General features: G+C 39.7%; 1 protein-coding gene across 1 annotated transcript; it reads right to left on the bottom strand.

The window, feature by feature from the left end:
• Nucleotides 1-764: 764 nt before the first annotated feature.
• On the bottom strand, nt 765-17,671 carry slc35f1 (solute carrier family 35 member F1). Its single transcript, XM_026143106.1, has 8 exons — nt 17,429-17,671; nt 15,033-15,208; nt 12,043-12,170; nt 10,155-10,314; nt 9,756-9,912; nt 8,568-8,620; nt 6,772-6,926; nt 765-2,033 (listed from the first exon to the last, which is right to left on the bottom strand). The coding sequence occupies exons 1-8, from the start codon at nt 17,515-17,517 to the stop codon at nt 1,800-1,802; spliced, it is 1,152 nt and encodes a 383-aa protein (XP_025998891.1). The 5' UTR covers nt 17,518-17,671; the 3' UTR covers nt 765-1,799.
• Nucleotides 17,672-19,022: the final 1,351 nt, after the last annotated feature.

Here is a 19,022-nt window from a genome sequence, read left to right as displayed (position 1 = left end):
CACTTTTATACTTCCACATAACTACATCCAAGCATGTTCCTGGCATGCTTGGACACTTTATTTCACATGTTACATTTTCTCATTCGGTTTAAACCTAAATTATTTTTCTATGATTAATCTTTAGCTTAACAACTTACAACTATTTTTCACACAGGACCAGTAGGATTGGATATTTTTATTCCTCAACAAATAAGTCATCGTTTAAATTGCTATTTGTATTTACTTCAGTTCAATTCAATTTTTTTTTACAGCACCAAGTCACAACAACAGTCGTCTCAAGGTGCTTTATACTGTAAGGTACCCCCACGATAATACATACAGAGGAAAACCGAACAGTCATATGGCCCCCTATGAGCAAGCACTTTGGCGACAGTAGGAAGGAAAAACTCCCTTTTAACAGGAAGAAACCTCCAGCAGAACCAGGCTCAGGGAGGGGCGGGGCCATCTGGGGTGAGACAAGGAAGACAGGATAAAAGACATGCTGTGGAAGAGAGCCAGAGATTAATAACAGGTATGATTCAATGCAGAGAGGTCTATTAACACATAGTGAGTGAAGAAGAAACACCCTCCTCCACAATGGGTTTCATTTAATATGAGTGACTCAGTAGTAACGCAACATATTGTTAAAAATGTCAGTCAGTATTCAGCAGTATTATGTCTGTATTATTGTTTCTACTGAGTAAGTGCATTTCAGAAATGGTTTTCTAATTATTTTTAGGAAATTTGGGATGTGAAAAATAGAATTATGAACACCAACAAATGGACATCTTTTATATTTTATTATTTGAAATGAATCATCTGTCATGTACACCACTAGAGTACACTGAAAAAAATTACCTGTGGGATTAACATAAAAAAAATGTACATTGGTTGCACGCAATTAAGTTATGTTTTGTCAACCTTCGTTTTTTATGTTCCAATTGCATACAATTATTTATACATAAAAACCGTGTCCGATAAATAAAACTCAGTTAAGGTTGATCTCACTGTATGTACTGTACATTTTTTTTTCAAAGCAACCAACAAAAACATTTTGAACAATGACCTGTATTTTTCAAAACAGCATACAGCTGTAACAGCAGTCCAGATGATACATGACTCCTCTGAATGCATCTCTTGAAAAACCAAAATGTACCTCACAAACATCTGCTGGATCCTGAATTCAACATTCTAGGGCCTATGACAAATATAACACTGAATTTGAAATCTCTTTCACGCCTCACTAATACTTACACTGTGGAAAACAGGGCATTAGAATATAGTTATCCTTCTTTCAGCCTGCAAACAATCAGATCCTACAGAGAATCCTTCTTATTATATACAATGTGCACTTATTTTTGTAAATTTATTGAACTTCTTTCTTTGAAATAAGAGCAATATTGGGCAGACGATAGTTTACATCCATACAATATCCTCTTGCAAATATTAGAAGAAATACGTGATAACATAAAAATTACAATACCATCTCTTTACATCATCATATACAGCTACTATACTCTATGCACAGTCTTTGATGACCGTGAACTCAACTCACATTGCTATGTGTTTAAATTACATTCTGGTCAGTCATTTCTCAGTACATACAATATGTAGCTAAATGAATTTGTGTTTATGAGCATGGAGACATTTCTCCATTCAGACCATAAAATGAATACCATGACTTACCTGGGTGATCCCAGCTATCCTGCTTACCAGATTGGGCAAAGCCTAGCACTATTCATTTGTATACAAGGGAAACCTGGGGGTTGCACCTGACTCACAAGTTTATCAGGCTAATGCACTTAACTCTGTCCCAGTTCTTAGGCTACTTTAACAGGAAACTCGTCTCCTTGCTCAGGGCTCAGGGTAGTGTAGATGACAGTGGGCTCCAAGACTCTAGGGCAAAGTGGAGGTGGTTCATATGGTGTTTGATTGTCTTTGTTTCTGAATTGCTTGTAGACTCGTGGGTCCTGGACCACATAGGTTGACGAGGAGGAGTAAAAAACCAGGCCCAAGATAATAATGAAGAATGACAACAGATAGAGACCCGAGAACTGAAACACAGAGACAGAGCTATCATGTGACGTTCAATATATGCATACATGCAATATTTTATTTTCAACCTATTCTAAAACTAATGTAAAGATGCACATTTCTTTTAGGATAATGCTGATTAATAACAGTTCATCGGGATTGGTTGTCCTGACTTGTCTTTTATTTAAATCTTATTTAAAGTCTCATAAAAATCTATTATATTTGTCTTTATTTGATAGTGCATGGTAGAAAATGTAGGGAATCAGTATTATCCAAGAAGGCAGTGTCAAAGTGAGATCTCTGCTGCTGGTATTAACACTATATTGCCAAAAGTATTCACTCACCAATCCAAATCACCAAATTCAAGTGTCCCACTTACGGTGCTTTCATGGCCACTGCTTCTACAAACATTTGTGAGAGAATGGGTCACTCTCAGGAACTCGGTGAATTCCAGTGTGGTGCCATGGTAGGATGCTACCTATGCGACAAGTCTAGTTCTGAAATCTCCTTGCTACTAAATATTCCAAAGTCAAGTGTAAGTGGTATTATAACAACTTGGAAGTGACTGGGGAAGACGGTAACTTATTCACAAATTGGTGGTGTCAGCAGATGCTGATGCATATTTCTAGAAATGTATTAAAGCCCCCAAAAGATGACTATCCAGAGCTGGGACCAGGAAGCAGAGTTGCAGTGCTAAAAGCCTCTATGCAGCTTCTCTCCTCCCGTTATCTCCCCAAAAACCCATCCCCTTAGAGACTGTATCTGCTCCCAGTCCAACAAAAAACAAACCAAAACTCAGCAAAAGACAACTTAAACATAAACAAATCACAAAGAAAGACCAATTTAGTATCTATAACTGCACCAACGAGTAAAACTGTTAAATGTGGATCATTAAGCATTAGGTCTGTCTTTCTGAGCCCAGGCTAGAAAACAATTTAATAATTGATCAGCATATTGATGTACCCTGCGTTACAGAAAACTGGTCAAATGAATCAACACCCCTGAGTTATACTAGCTCAGAATCCTCAAAGCACAAGACGAGGAGGAGGAGCAGCAGCCGCAATATTCCACTCCTGCTTATTAATCAACCAAAGACCCAGACAGAGTTTTAATTCATTTAAAAGCCTGATGCTTAGCCTTCTTCACCCTAACTGGAAAACTCAAAAAACAGTTTTATTTGTTATCTATTGTCCACCCTAGCCCTTACTGATTTAGTTTTCAGTTCAGATAAAATAATTATATTGTGGGTGATTTTAACAACCATGTAGATGCTGAAAATAACAGCATAAACATTGCATTTAATCTGTTATTAGACTCAATTGGCTTCTCTCAAAATTTAAAAGAACCCACCACCACTTTAATCACACTCTAGATCTTGTTTTAATATATTGCATAGAAACTTTACGTTTAAAAGTGTTTCCAGAAAACCCTTTCTTGTCTGATCATTTCCTAATAACATTTAAATTTAGATTAATGGATTACACAGCAGTAGGGGAATATCAGAGTAGATGTCTTTTTGAAAGTCTGGTAAGTACGGAAAGAATTCCTCCACCGTTCTCTTCAATGTTATATACCAACACAGAGAGCAGCTAGCTAAATTCTACTCCCACAGTGGTCGATTATCTCGTTAATAATGTTACATCTTTGGTCAGTATGACCCTGGATACTCTGGCTCCTCTGAAAAAGATAACTTAGCTCTGTTGAGCTTTAACATTAACTAGTAATAACTAGTAGAATCTTCCCATTGAATTTTTTTTTTGTGTTTTCCTTCCTCTGGGGAACTAAAAGTACCCACCAAAAAACACATGACATATCAATGGAAAGCATAGGATGTCCTCTCTTTAGTACATCAGTACTTAGTAAGGTACACTACAGGTCAAAAGGTTCAGAACACCCCAATTTTTCCAGTTATTTCTTACAATTCAAGTCGTTCAAGTCTAATGAATGGGTAAGTGGTGAACTGCCAGAGGTTAAAAAAGGTAAGGTTACCAAAAACTGAAAGATAATGTTTATTTCAGAATTATACAAAAATGCCTTTTTCAGGGAACACAAAATGGGTTAACAATTTAAAGCTGTTCTGCAGCAATAGAGGCTCATCAAGCCTTGAAAGCTGTTCATACTAATTCCTACAGCTGTTCCAACCTTTCACTCTGAACACTCTGACAGGAAGAGGTCTGACAGACCCAAAGCCACAACTGATAAACCACAACAGAAAAAAGAACAAGATGGTAAGCTTGAAAACATGGAATGGCCAGCACAGTCTCCAGACTTAAACCCCATCAAGGTGGACAAAAGAGTGAAAGCAAAGTAACCTACAAGTGCCACACATTTATGGGAACTTGTGCAACAGTCTTCCTTAGATAGTTAGATAGTTAGTTTTTGTTAATTTATGTTGTAATTCATGTTAGGTCAGTCTGTCTTGTCTCTGCTAGCCAGCTAACTAGGCCTCTTAGTTAGCTAGTTTAGTGTTTTCTGTTTATTTATGTTGTAAATTTATGTTGCATGTAGCAGCTTGGTCCTGGAGGAACGTTGTTTCGATTCACTGTGTACTAACTGTATATGGTTGAAGTGACAATAAAGCCAACTTGACTTGAAAACTTGAAAAAAAAACCAAAAAAAAAAAAACAGATATGGGAAGAACTTTCTGACAAATATTTGATTGTATTGTAGAAAGAATGCCACAGGTGTGTTCAGCTGTTATATCTGCAAGGGTGGCTACTTTGACGAGTCAACAGTTTAGAATACTTATTTGTACTGTGCTTTCCTTTCAGAGTTCAATCAGACATTAAACTGGATAATTTTCAATAACAAACTGGACAAATTGACTGGCAGTGTAGCTCAAATAAGTCAAAAGATTTTGACCAAAATCAGACCTCATGTTATCTTAAATACCTTAGGTACCTCATAGTACCATATCACCCCAACAGCCCCAATCACTCTCACACTGGAAACTTACTTGTTGTTCCTAGGGTATTTAAACGTAGAATGGGAGGCAGAGCCTTCTTTCAGGCCCCTCTTCTATGAAACTACCTCCCAGCTTGGATTTGGAAGACAGACACTATCTCTAACTTAAGATTAGGCTAAAGACTTTCCTTTTTGACAAAGCTTATAGTTAGGGCTGGACCAGGTATCCCTGAATCCTCCCTTAGTGATTGCGCCATAGGCCCAGTATTTCTCCTTCTCTCAACCCTTGTCACTCACTATGTGTTTATACACCACTCTGCATTTAATTAAGCATTATTATTCATCTCTTTCTCCCTTCCACAGCATTTTTTTGTCCCGTCTTTCTCACCTCTATAAGTTGCAGCAGATGACCTTCCTAAGCTTGCTTCTGGTGGAAGTTTCTTTCTGGAGGTTAAAAGCTTTTCTTTCCACTGCCACCAAAGTGCTTGCTCATAGGAGGTCATCTGATTGTTGGGATTTTCTCTACATTATTGTAGGGTCTTTACTTTAAAATATTAAGCACCTCAAGGCAACTGCTGTTGTGATTAGGTGCTATATAAATAAGATTGAATTGAATTGAAATATGGTGTGGGGGTGTTTTTCAGGAAGTGAGCTTAGCCCCTTAGTTCCCAGGAACTCTTAATAGTTCAGCATACCAAGACATTTTAGACAATTTCATGCTCCACACTTTGTGTATTTGCGATCATTCTCTTGCTTATACATCCACCTTCATTTTATCATCATCATCCTGGTAGATGGCAGCAGCGTTTTATCATGATCGTCTCAATACATGTTTTCTTCAATTACATGAAGCATACCAGTGCTCTATGCTGAAAAACAGCCCCACATCATGAGGTTCCCACCTCCAAACTTCGGTGTTGGGATGGCGTTTTTGAGGTCATATACAATGTCTTGACTTCTTTTCATGTGTGGATTGTATGGGTTGTTACCGACATCTAGTGATATTTCATGTCAATAGCACCATTAAAAATATATTTACTAAGAACATAGATGAAGCGTTCAATACTTATTTTACCCCCTATACTGTGCTAAAACAATCATCTGACAAATAAACTCTCTAAAGGCATTATTTAAGCATTTCAGCTCCCAGTTTTGGGATTACCTGTTTTCCCTTCTAGTGGACATGGTTAATGGCAACTAAGCTATTGATAGTTTCTTATATGCTACAACTAAGCTACAACGTAAATAAATGTGGCATAAAGACCGTCAGTTACGAGACTTCCGATAAAAATTTACTATAAAAATTATTAATTTTTTTTCTAAGGTTGTAAGAAAACAGTTTCCAGAAAATCTGCTCAGTTTAAACTCTTAGGTGGCATTTTAAAATATGCTTTGACAAATTTTTACAACACATCTCAAGTTCTCAGCTTTGAAGATACATTTCTCATTATAGCATCACCGAATACAGTAAAGATAAACTCCGTTTTCCTTGTATTACTTCTGGAGCCTGTGTGAATGTCCTGCTGCCCATGTCACCAAACCCACTCACCCTCCACCATCAGACCTGTGCCACCTGCCTGCCAGCATAGCTCTTGCCTTTTTGTGTTCACCTCATCCATTCTTAACTTTATATCACTTTTTATGAGCAAAAAAATATTTCTAAGTGCCACAAGTATCATTAGCATTTTCATAAGTCACAACAGTGTACATCATTTATACCACAATGCAGTTCAGTTATTTTAGTTTTAATCAACTAAATCAATTAGTCTAGTCAAACTAAATAGTGCTTTACTCTTATATATATATCTTTTAAACTGCACATCATCACATAAATGATTCCTGGCAGTTGATTACCTTGTAGTGAAAGAGAAAGAGGCCACAGAAGAGACTGTAAAGGTCAGCTGTGAGCAGAGACAGATTGACTGAGGTGGCACTAGTCCTCTTCATCACAACAGGCATGAAGCTGTAAAGGCCAAACATGAAGGCACTGAAACCAACATAAAGAAGACCTGTGAACACACAAAGAGGTATCGTTTTTAATAGGATTTACTTTTATTTCATTATAAAGTGCTCAAATACAGTAGAGAAACTCTATATAAGAACCAGTCTATGTACCATTTACCATAAAAGTGGTTATTGTGATCTTATGGATCATGCTATGAGTTATTGCTAACTCTTCATTCCCAACCTACACTGTAGAGATGCAGAAAAACACATTTGTGTACCAACATTTTTTACATACTGAGGCATAGTCACAAGCCCTTTTCTCCAGACAAACCAAGGCAAAAAACTTTTATGGGATTTCCTAACACATTTTGTGTCTTTTTGTAAGTGAACAGGGTACTTCTCCAATATTTTTCATTTTAGTTCAGTTGTATTTATATTGAACCAAATCACAACAACAGGTGCCTCAATGTGATCTATATTTAAATTCTAGCCTGATTCTACTAGAGGTTTCTTTCTATTACAAGGGAGTTTTTTCTTCACAGAGTCTCTAAGTGCTTGCTCATAGGGGGTTGTCTGATTCCAATACTATGTGGTCTTTATCTTAAAATGAAGTGCCTTAAGGGACTTTTGTAAATAGTCTCTATACACATATACAGTTGAATTGAACTAACTTGAATGTGATTCCTGCCACTTTGACCAAGATCCATGTGAGCAGATCTGAGAATGAGAGGTTTCAGGGTGTTTTGCCTCCTCTTTTATGGCTGATGTACCTACCATCAAAATGCCATCTTGTGTGACTGGCAGCAGCCACTAGAGAGGGCTACCTTATAATGCAAGCATGTAGCTTGAAAATTTCTTCTCAGAAGCCCATCCCTTGATAAAGCACACTGGTTCCATCTCTGACTCTGTCACTTACAGAAGGGAGCTGAAGAGCGTGCAAATCTTTGAAGTCTTATTTGTGAGAAAGCTTGAGAAAGTCTGATAAAGTTTGAGAAACAAATGCTTTGACTTTTTATCCTTGAGTGATGGTTTCCCATGTTTTCCTAAGTGATGAGCTTCATTACATACTTCAATACGAGGACCCATGTGCTTGGAAGTGTGAGTAAATGCATTAACTGCATTTTCATTGACCTCTAGGTCAATACAGAGATGCTGTAGGTCAGCATCTCTGCAAAAAGCCACATCATCTGCAAAAAGCAGAGATGAGATCCTGAGAAAGTGAAAGCCTTCCACCACTTGGCTACGCCTAGAAATTCTGTCCATAAAAATAGTGAACAGAATCGGTGACAAAGGGCAGCCCTGGCGGAGCCCATCACCCACCAGGAACAAGTCCGACTTATTGCTGGCTATGCGGACCAAGCTCTTCGAAAGCGGTCGTATAAGGACTGAATGGCCCGTAGCAATGGGCCAGACACCCCATACTCCCGGAGCACTCCCCGCAGGACATCCCAATGTACATGGTCGAATGCCTTCTCCAAGTCCACAAAACACATGTAGACTGGTTGGGCAAACTCCCATGCACCCTCGAGTATCCTCAAGAGGATAAAGAGCTGGTCCAGTGTTCCATGACCAGGACGAAAACTGCATTGTTCCACCTGTATCCGAGGGTCAACTAACACACACACACACACAAACACAGTTGTGTGTGTGTGTGTGTGTGTGTGTGTGTGTGTGTGTGTGTGTGTGTGTGTGTTCAGAGTCACCTATCTGCCAGTTCCAGGATACTCTTAGAAGCTCTTTGTGTTCCATGATAGCCCTGCAACAAAGCATACACAGAGATTTAATAGCACTGGCTTATTTTTACAGAACCAGAGTTCCTTTAGGGTCTTGGTGCACAGTGGACAAAGAATGTTTATTCTAGTTTAGTATGGCCAAAACCACTTTCAGTGGTCCCAAAAAAGTTGATTCTGTTCATCTGGACGTAACATAACAATTTGCATATTAATGATCAAGAAACTGACCTCATGGCCCATTGTTTGCCAGTGGTGCTAGTTTCAGTCATTATACAAATGTACTCATTATACAGTTGGAGAAACCTGCAGTCAGCAGAGACTGAAGAAGTCACTTGGATGAGTGACAAAACGTTTCTCCCACTGAAAACACTATGTTCAAATGAACAGAATTAACCTTTTGGGATTTCCTTACCTGGATGATTGAGCATGCATCAAGACACTTTCAGTGGTCTTTCGCTTTTTGTGTAAAGGTTCAAATTGCAGATAAATGGGGTGGTTGTAGCTCAGGAGGGAGAGCAGGTAATCTGCATACCAACTGGAAGGTTTGGTGGTTTGATTCCTGGCTGCTCTATTGTGCATGCCATATATACTTGGGAAGATGCTAACCCCAAGTTGCTCTCTCCAATGCATATACTGGAGTATGAATGTTAGATAGAAAGCACTTACTTAGAAAACACATTAAAAAAGTGCTTGTGTGAATGGGTGAATAAGTTAAGTTGTATAAACTGGCTTGAGTGCTCAGGTGGAGTAAAAGAAGTTCTATATAAGAACTAGTCCATGTGCCTCAAAGTTTTAGATTTCATTTCCTGGTGAAAATTTGTCTAAAATACCTGAGCCTACCTATAAGTTACATTCAGAAAGTGTTGTTCTTACATCCTCTCACCATTTGTACCTGTAATGTACCTGTGTTATCATTATGCATTAATACTTAATTTTTTAAAGGTAAAATGTATTCTCTTAAAGGCTAATAACAAATGCTGTAAAATACACATAGTTCAGTTAAAAGTACAATATGTCTAAAATTTGATTAAATTTAAATTTAAATTTAGAAATTAAAGAAAACTACATCAAAACTGTGCTAAATATACCTAGCTTGTTACTTATTAAATTTTGACCACTTGCATTTATGAAGCATGTTTCTCCTCCACACAAACTCACAGCTGAATGCCGCTGAAGAAGGATCCAAATAGTCCCAACATGCCCAGGAATTCAACACGACTCAAGTTCTTTACAATAAACTCTTCGCATACATTGGATATTCCGTACAGCATAGCTCCTCCCAGAACTAGCAGATTCCCAAACAGCTTCTGCTCTCCTGGAAAGATTCAGGAAGAAAGAGAGGAGGAATCAACACTCACAAATGACCAAGAGACCCCAACAAACTCACAGCACCCACACATGCATGCACCCTTAGTGGGCCACAATAATGCATTCTTTATCATATCAAATTACCAGTGGATCTGTGCCTTGATGAGCTGCTTGCAATCAAATGTAAATTTGTTGAGTGTCATCTTTTAAGTATTTATGTGTACTTGACAGTGTGTACTTGGTACTTGCCAAAGCCTTGCTGTCCACCAAGAAGAATGTCAGCTCCTACAATGCAGCCAATGCCAAGCAAACATAGACCTGTCCCGACAAAATGGACAGTCTTGTATCTCACTAGGAGAAAGAACCAGGACAGCAGCAATACCACTGGGATGACAAAACAGTCTAAGAGCTGAGAGAAAGAATCGTGCACAGAGAAAAAAATAAACAGGTTGATGATTTCTTTTTCGTTCACACCGGAAGTGTTGTTTCATTCTAATCAGACTTATCTTTTTGTTACTGTTGACTAGTGGCTCCATTACTGTGTATTCTAAACAATGCAATAAGTGATTTCAGTAGAGTTCCTAGTGGTCTGTCAATGCAGATTAGATCCGCATCACTGTCAGAGGATACCAATTTAATGTTTAAGAGACCCAAAGATTAATAATCAAATAGAATAGAACAGAATAGCCCTTTATTGTCATTGTAGATGTACAATGAAATTGTGGGTGACCCACACAAACTGCAGGAATATAATATAAATAGTAAGACTGCAGGAATAATTATTCATCCATCCATCTTCTTCCGCTTATCCGGATCTGGGTCGTGGGAGCAGCAGCCTAAGCAGAGAAGTGTCCATTTGAGCAGGTGGGTGTAGCTGGTGTGGATCCCTGCCTCCTGTAACCACCTTGGGGCGGGCCTACCATTCTCTCAACTGGACAGCGCACCTAGAGTTAGATCTGGACAATCAATGGAGGCTATTTATGGCCAACTTCACTGTCACCTCACCGCCAGCTCGGCAACCCACCTAAGCTGGTAACAGGCTCAAAGGCCGTTAAAGTTTCCATTTATGACACCCCATACTCCTGAAGCACCTCCCACAGGACACTACCAGGGACATAGTCTAATGCCTTCCACAAGTCCACAAAGCAGCTTGTCCAGTGTTCCACGACCAGGATGAAAGCCGCATTGTTCCTCCTGTATCCAACTACGGACTCTCCTTCACATCTCCTTCACATCACCCATCATTGAATCATACTTTTATTATCTCTGGCTCTCTTCCGCAGCATATGATTTTTCTTGTCTTCTTTCCCTCTCCAGAACCAGTCTCGGCAGATGGCCGCCCCTCCCTGAGCCTGGTTCTGCTGGAGGTGTCTTCCTGTTAAAAGGGAGTTTTTCCCTCTCACTGTCGCCAAAGTGCTTGCTCATAGGAGGTCATATGATTGTTGGGTTTTTCCCTGTATGCATTATTGTAGGATCTACCTTACAATATAAAGCACCTTGAAGCAACTGTTGTTGTGATTTGGTGCTGTATAAATAAAATTGAATTCAACTGAAGTCGGCAGTGCTCCACTCGCACTATACACAGTGCAGGTAGAGCACCACTTTCCCCTCCTGAGTCGCGTAAACATATCGCAATATATATCGTGTATCATGAGAGGGCCAAAAAATATCTTGATATTAGATTTTCCTCTCATCACCCAGCCCTACTTTATTCTATACACTTTAAGCACTTTACATACCTTGCACCCTGTGCTAATTTAAATTCACTTATTACATTTCAAAGACATGCATGTCTTTGAAATGTGGGAGGAAGCCAGAGTAACTAAATTCTGAACTGCAAATCCCACATATCCAACCAAGGACCTGCTTGCTCTGATGCAGCAACACCTAGCATGGCACCACCATGCCACACTGGCGAAGCAGAAGTCAAGGTATCCTGATTCTTCACTGATTTTCCATAATGGAACTCAAGGGCTTTTTTATTTAAAAAAAAAAACAAAAAACCTCAAACAAGCTTTGTACCATAAACATCAACATTATTTTGTCAGACTTCACAAAAACTCTATGGGTACTATGAGGACAGCTGGCTTTGATGTAATGTCTGCAAACACGCACAGAAGCACTCACACATACCAACCTGTACACTGGACAGTGTAGTGTACTGGTAAGCCCTAAGGACCAAATAGTTGGCCTCAATGTCTATGACACCCAGAATCATGTATTTCCACCAGCGCTGCATTAGAATGGCCAGCAAGTTCCCTTCCCCTGGTGAGAAACATAGAAAGGGACAAAAGGAAAGAATCTCACAACAGTATTCCAAACATAGGGACAAGAATTCACTCCATTACAGCACATGTGCGCACACACACACACTCACACACAAAATCGTGTTTTCATATCTTAGTGGGGACATCTAATGCTTTCCCTAGCATCTTACCCTAACCATCACAAATGAAGGATAACCCTAACTGCTTAGCCTAAACCTAACCATAAACGTATTGTAACCCTGATACTAAAACCACATTTTGAGTGTCAAAAAGACTTCAAACTCTTGGGGACAGGCATTTTGTCCCCATAAGGGCTACTGGTCCCCACAAGTTTAGTAATATTCAAATTTTTGGTCCCCACAAATATATGTAAACATTGTGTACACACACACACACACACACACACACAAAGTTACAAATGTCCTATTTAGTCAGTCAGCCAAAAATATTATTTTCTGTTTATATTTCGTGAAAATTGTGCAAGTAGTTTATACCATAAGATCAAATATGAAAGTCATTTCCACAACTTTGTCATTATCAAATAAAGTTAGGATCTTGCAACACAGAAGTTTGCAACAAGTGACAGTGAGTCTTTCACATCAATGTGAAAGATCAACAGGACCCTAAGAGTCTTCATCAGGGACTCAATGGGGACGTGGCAGACAACACTAGAGGCCAACTTCAAAGTCATAGCACAAGTCGCCATCAAGTGCAGGATGTACCAAGAAGATGCTCTGTCCCCACTGCTGTTCTGCATAGGCCTGAACCCCCTCAGTGAGTTCATTAACAAGACTGGCTATGGATACCGACTATGGAATGGAGCAGTTGTCAGTCACCTCCTCTACATGGATGACATTAAGCTGTATGCCAAGAGTGAACAAGACATCGATTCACTGATCCACACCACCAGGATATACAGCAATGACATCGGAATGTAGTTCAGACTGGAGAAGTGTAGTCAGATGATAACAAAAAGAGGGGAAGGTAGTCAGAAGCTCTGAGCACAAGATCCATAGAGGCTGGGGTCTATCACACCAGGCAAGACCCGAGGCGCAGACTGTGTAAAGATGTCCCCGAGACAATCCAGCACATAACAGCAGGGTGCAAGATGCTAGCAGACAGGGCATACATGGAACACCATAACCAAGTGGCCGGCATAGTATACAGAAACATCTGTGCCGAATATGGCCTGGAAGTTCAAAATGGCAAACTCCCCCAAGGGTGGTGGAGAATGACCGAGGGGCTTCCAGATACAGACGGACAAAATGGTGGTGGCTAACCAACCCGACATAGTGTTGGACAAGCAGAAGAAGACGGCCTTAGTGATAGATGTAGCAATACAGAAGGAAGGCATGAAGGAACATGAGAAGTTTGAGAAGTAACAAGGGCTCAGCGAAGAGCTCAAGAAGATGTGGAGGGTGAAGGTAACAGTGATCCCAGTGGTAATCGAAGCGCTCGGTGAAGTGACTCCCAAGCTAAATGAGTGGCTCTCATCAAAATAACTAATGTCCACTCTTATTGGAGTGGGCTCTGACCACTAACCTCTAACTCAGCATCCTCATCCTCCTGGACCTTTCTCTAGCCTTCAACACCGGTTTCTCATCTAACTAACCGGTGCTTTACTCTCTTGCTTTCAGTCCTATCTCTCCAACACACAATAGTTTGTGAACAGTAAATGGACATAAAGCACTTTTCTACTCTATATACAGTTGGAGAAACCTGCAGTCAGCAAATATGAAAGTGCATATTTGCTGACTGCACAGACAGTTAGTTAGAAAGCACTTTATACAAGTGCTTTCTAACTAACATTGGCACACATTCATACTCCAGTGGATGCATCGGAGTGCAACTTGGGGTTAGTATCTTGCCCAAGGATATTTAGGATTCAGACTGGAGGGTTTGAACAACCAATTAGCAGATGACCTGCTCTACCGCCTGAGCTACAGCCACCCAGTCTGTTACACGTCTACTCCAGTTAACCAAGATGTGCCTCAAGGTTCTGTGCTTGGATCCCTGCTCTTCATTTTGGTATTTATTTGCAAATCTAGTTTCATTTCAGCTTATCTGGTTAAATTCTGTCATGCCTAGGTTACAGTGTAAGTTCATGGCTTATCACGTTCCCCTTATGTCCCACCCCTGTGTTTAAGTCTCCCATATTGGTTAGTGTGTCTGTCTGTCATGTCTCATGTCTGCGTGGTTCATGTTGTCAAGCTCATGTCACGTCTGCGTCCTATTTATAGTTCCTGTTGTATTTTGAAGGGGTCTTGTGTTCCATGGTGTCATTAGGTTCATTCTAGTCAGCTGTTTCCTCATGTGTCTCCACTTCCATTGATCTCCTCGTTTGTGTATTTAAGCCCTCTGTCTTCTTGACTTCAGTGTCTTGTGTCTGTGCTACCCACATCATCTCACAGTTTTCATAGTTATCTTGTTAAAAATCATAGTGAGAATCATAGTTTAAAGTCATAGTTAAAATTTGCCCAGTGTAAATTTCGGTTTTCTCTCATTTTGCCTTGTCTTATGTTTGTGAGTTTCAGCCCCAAAATAAAGGCTTGCTTTTTGTTCAAGTTTAGTTTTGGTTCCTCATCTGTGTCTCCACCTGGGTCCTCCTCACACACTCCACACAGTCTGTCTCCGCAGGCTGTGACAATATTAACATAAAAACAAAACATAAAACAGGCCTGATGGTACTCAAACTGAACATGAATTAAAAGTCAACACAAAAAAGACTGTATAGACCCTGGTATTCATTGACATAGACAGTTGCCTCATCTTCATTATTATCATTCTTATTATAATTAGATAGCTAGATAGAATATTGATATTGATTTATGCACTCACACATCTTAGCTTGTGGCTTTACCTTGCTTGACTGCCAACGTGGTAGTGTACACCAGAAACAGCAGGATGTAGTTGAGGAAGCTCTGAAACACTGGAGTGTTAGCGTGAAAGTCATTCGCCAGGTATTTGCTTGTCAGACCTAAAGCGCAAATTAACAAGGACAGGACCTGACCCAGGGCCAAGGTCACCAGCAGGTCCCTGTGGAGGACAGCACACACGGACAAAAAGTCAGTTTTATGACTGAGCATGAATGGCAAGGATTATTATAATCATAAGGCAATAATATACTCTAACGTTCTCTGCTTGTTACATCATTCTCTGTCATAAGAGATGACTTATAAAATTAAATACCTGAAATCATACTTACTAATGCAATAACCGTTTTTGGCCACCAGGAGTACTTGAATGTACCAAGAAGCACACAGTGACCCACAATATTTTGTCAAAAGTATACGCTTGTCCGCCTTCACAAGTATGTGAACTTTTTTTAAAAAGAAAACCTGTCCTGCAGTCAGTATTGTGATCTGAGTGCACGGTGGTGCCGAACACATTTTGCCTTTGCAACAACAGCTATACAGAATCTCTATAGGCTCCTCTTGTTCATGTGAATCTTTTATCTGTTTGTTTGTTTGTTTGTTTTTGTTTTATTTCAGACATTACATTATATGTGGAATAGTACAATGATGTCTAAGGCAAGACAGGCAAGACACCAAAACAATAAAAAAAAAAATACAACAGGTGGGGAGGTAGAAACAAATAGACAAAAACAGACAAAATAGTTTGTTTGAAACAAACAAGAATTCCTTTCACTGGAGCTTGTAAAAACAACCCCAGACCATAATACCCAGTTTACACCAACCACTGCATCCAATGCTTTATATTGTACTTAGTGATGTAATGCTTAAATGTAGCTGCTCGGCCATGGAAACCAAAAATGATCATCACTTGATATCTTACTGTTTGTGTCTGATAAGGTTGTCCACTGTTGGAATGACAGAGAATGAATCAAAACAGTACAAGGAAGGCAGCTAAAAATTAGAAGTAGAATAGAATAGAATTAGAATTGAACTTACCATAAAGCTATGTAAAACTGAAATGGTCCTCCTCCACCAAGACAGAAATAACTATTTGTGCAATAATTACCAAGAGGATGTTGATTAAACTTGGTGGAGATGTGGGACATGAGAAAAGGAAGAACCTATTGAACCCATTCGATTACTTTCCGCATCTTGCAAAAGAAGGATCAACTTAAGCCTTTCTGTAGGTTACTACAAGTGACTCTTTCACTTTGTCACGTTGTTTTCACAGCTGAAACGTTGATGTGTTGCACATATAAATTCGAGCTAGTTTAAGCTAATAGACGACACCAATATAGGAGAAACATTCAACATTATGCACTCCACACTGTATATAAATGCCACTTGTTTTGCACATATTCAACTCTGTATATTTTATATATTTTATTATTATTATTATTATTATTATTATTATTATTATTATTATTATTATTATTATTATTATTTTACTATTTAATTTGTAAAAATGTGTATACACACACACACACACACACACACACACACACACACACGTAGGAAAATATTTAGTATACACATCCAGAAATGCATACACTATTATATATTGTACATATATTTATTAGTTTCAGGTTGGCCATTCTTGTATTTTGCTCGTTTGTGTTGTTGTGTTTGCACATCTCTGTTGCTTGTGGGGCTCGCACACAAGAATTTCACCAGTGTGCCAGTGTGCCTGTACATGTGATGTGACAATAAAAAAAGTGATTTGAGTGATTTGAAATATGCTTTCTCTTTCTAGTCCCTGTCAGTACTCTCGCTGCAGCATTTTGGATTAACTGAAGGCTTTCCAGGGAGTTTTTTAGGACATTCTAATAATAACGAATTACAGTAATCATGCCTAAAAATAATAAATCCATCTACTAGTTTTTCAGCATCACTGTGAACAGGGATATTTATAATTTTGGAGATGTTTCGAAAATGGAAGCGAGCAGTCCTACATATTGGTATTGGTAGGCATGTAGTAGGCAAATACAAAGGGAGTTTGAAGGATGCAGTGAGTGAGGCCAATGAGTAGAGGTGACGGAGGCTTTAGCAGACACGGGGACTGGACAGCAGCAATTTAGCGGAAAGATAAACGCAGCACGGCAGCAGACACCGACCCAACACAACTTGTCTAGCCCTGGACACCAACATAAAACGAAATGTATTATAAATGTATTAACGCTCCTTCTCGAATGCTTTACCCTCCACACACACAGCTCTTTGCACGATGCTACGATGACATCTGTTGCTCAGTATGCAGCAGAATCTGACGGGTGTGATGGAGAGCCTGTGTTTGGAGCGCAGAGTGAATGTAAATTGTTCAGCGCCATCACGATCATCTTACCTCGTCAAGACCTTTCTGATCCGCTGGTAAAGGCTTGCGGTGCCCGTATCTCTGGGAACACCCTGTACTGTCGACACAAAAGAAATCATTCTTTTACCGAGCGTGCGGATATCAGCGCATTGTGCTCGGAGGAGTACCGGAGGAGAAGGAGGGGCGTCGGCAGAGAAGCTGCGGAGCTACTGGTCTCCGTCCCGCGGGCAGCAGTGCACAGGTTGCAATGCACTTCGCAGGTGATACAAAAGCAACGACGCTGTTTCTACTTCTGAATTTAGAAGTAGAAAATTAGAGATCATCCAGGAGCTGACCTCTAACTGCATAAATCTTTTAAGATTTATTAAAAAGTTATTGGTGTGTGTCATCCGTCTTTGTGGACAGACAGAGCTCTTTATCTGCATAGAAATGAAAATATGCCTTCTAATAAGGGAAGCGTGTATAATGTAAACTGAATTGGTCCTGACATGGGACCCTGTGGAATTCCATAATGTGTGAAGAGGACTCTCCATCTCCGTGATCATATTAGATCTATTAAATGATTCAAACAAGTATAGCCCGGTACCTTTTAATGCCTACAGCTGGCGCTAATCGCTGTAATAAAATGTGATCAACTTTCGATCACTGCACAGAGGTCTAGCATGACAGGCAGAGATGAGTCCACAAGATCATTTGTAACCTTCACTAAAGCTGTTTCTATATTGAATGTAACCCTAGAGAGTTACTAAGGGTTTCAGTGTATTATGAGCAGAGATGGGACAGTAATGCATAATCTGATTACTTTTTTAAAGTAATGGGATTACTTTCTTGGAGACGTAACAGTAACGAATTACTTACTTATTGTAACAACCCTTTTGGGTTATAGCACCACTAGGGGGGGTTGCCCTACTATTGTAGTAGCTATGGGAGTCTCCTAGGGGGTGTGTGAGTTGTTAGCGGCAGCCATTACATGCTGCTCGTGTTCGGTTCTCAGGATAGACCTCACCGTTTTAACGGCCTGGCACCGGCGACTACCGATCCCCGCACATGTATGTACGGACAGTGTAGAGCCGTGGAGACCTGGCTTGTATGGTCTTATGTTGCTGACAAGGAATAAAGGTCTGTTGTTTAATTTAACTGACTGGCTCCGTGTTATCCGGCTAACCTCCACACCACATGCCCGCTGGACCGGCTAGCCGCTCCTTCCTCGCCAGACTGCTGTTACATTATGAGTGAGGTTAGAATATTGCATTCATTATCAAGTTTTACTAAGTAAAATTACTGTGATGAGAAATAATAAAATAGCAGGTGTGATCTCCAGATGGTATGTGAAGCATTCATTGATAACATAGGCCAAGTCTAGGGTTGCCAACTCCCTGAAAAATAAATAAGGGACACCTCGTGGCCAGGGCTGGGCGACCCAGTTGTCTTCACCCTTCCCAGTGTGGTGAATTTTCTAGCTCTTTTTTTGTGTGTGAAATTATTTTTTTAACCATTTGACTTGAATTTGATTTAAGTAGATGTGTATTCTTTGTGATATGAACACATGTGAAACAAATGATCATTTAGCCATTTATTTTTAGCTCAAAATGACAACATTAACACAGTAAAACAGGTCTCTTTC

This window comes from Astatotilapia calliptera, chromosome 15 (assembly GCF_900246225.1).
Source record: "Astatotilapia calliptera chromosome 15, fAstCal1.2, whole genome shotgun sequence".
NCBI classification, from domain to species: Eukaryota; Metazoa; Chordata; class Actinopteri; order Cichliformes; family Cichlidae; genus Astatotilapia; species Astatotilapia calliptera.
This window is presented reverse-complemented; position numbering and strand designations above follow the sequence as displayed.

Coding starts and splice junctions, on each gene's coding strand:
- slc35f1 (XM_026143106.1), bottom strand. CDS start 17,517: ATGATTTCTTTTGTGTCGACAGTACAGGGTGTTCCCAGAGATACGGGC. Junction 8,621..9,755: donor TTCTTCAGCGGCATTCAGCT/GTGAGTTTGTGT, acceptor GCTTTGTTGCAG/GGCTATCATGGAACACAAAG. Junction 2,034..6,771: donor TCTTTCTCTTTCACTACAAG/GTAATCAACTGC, acceptor TCTGTGTTTCAG/TTCTCGGGTCTCTATCTGTT.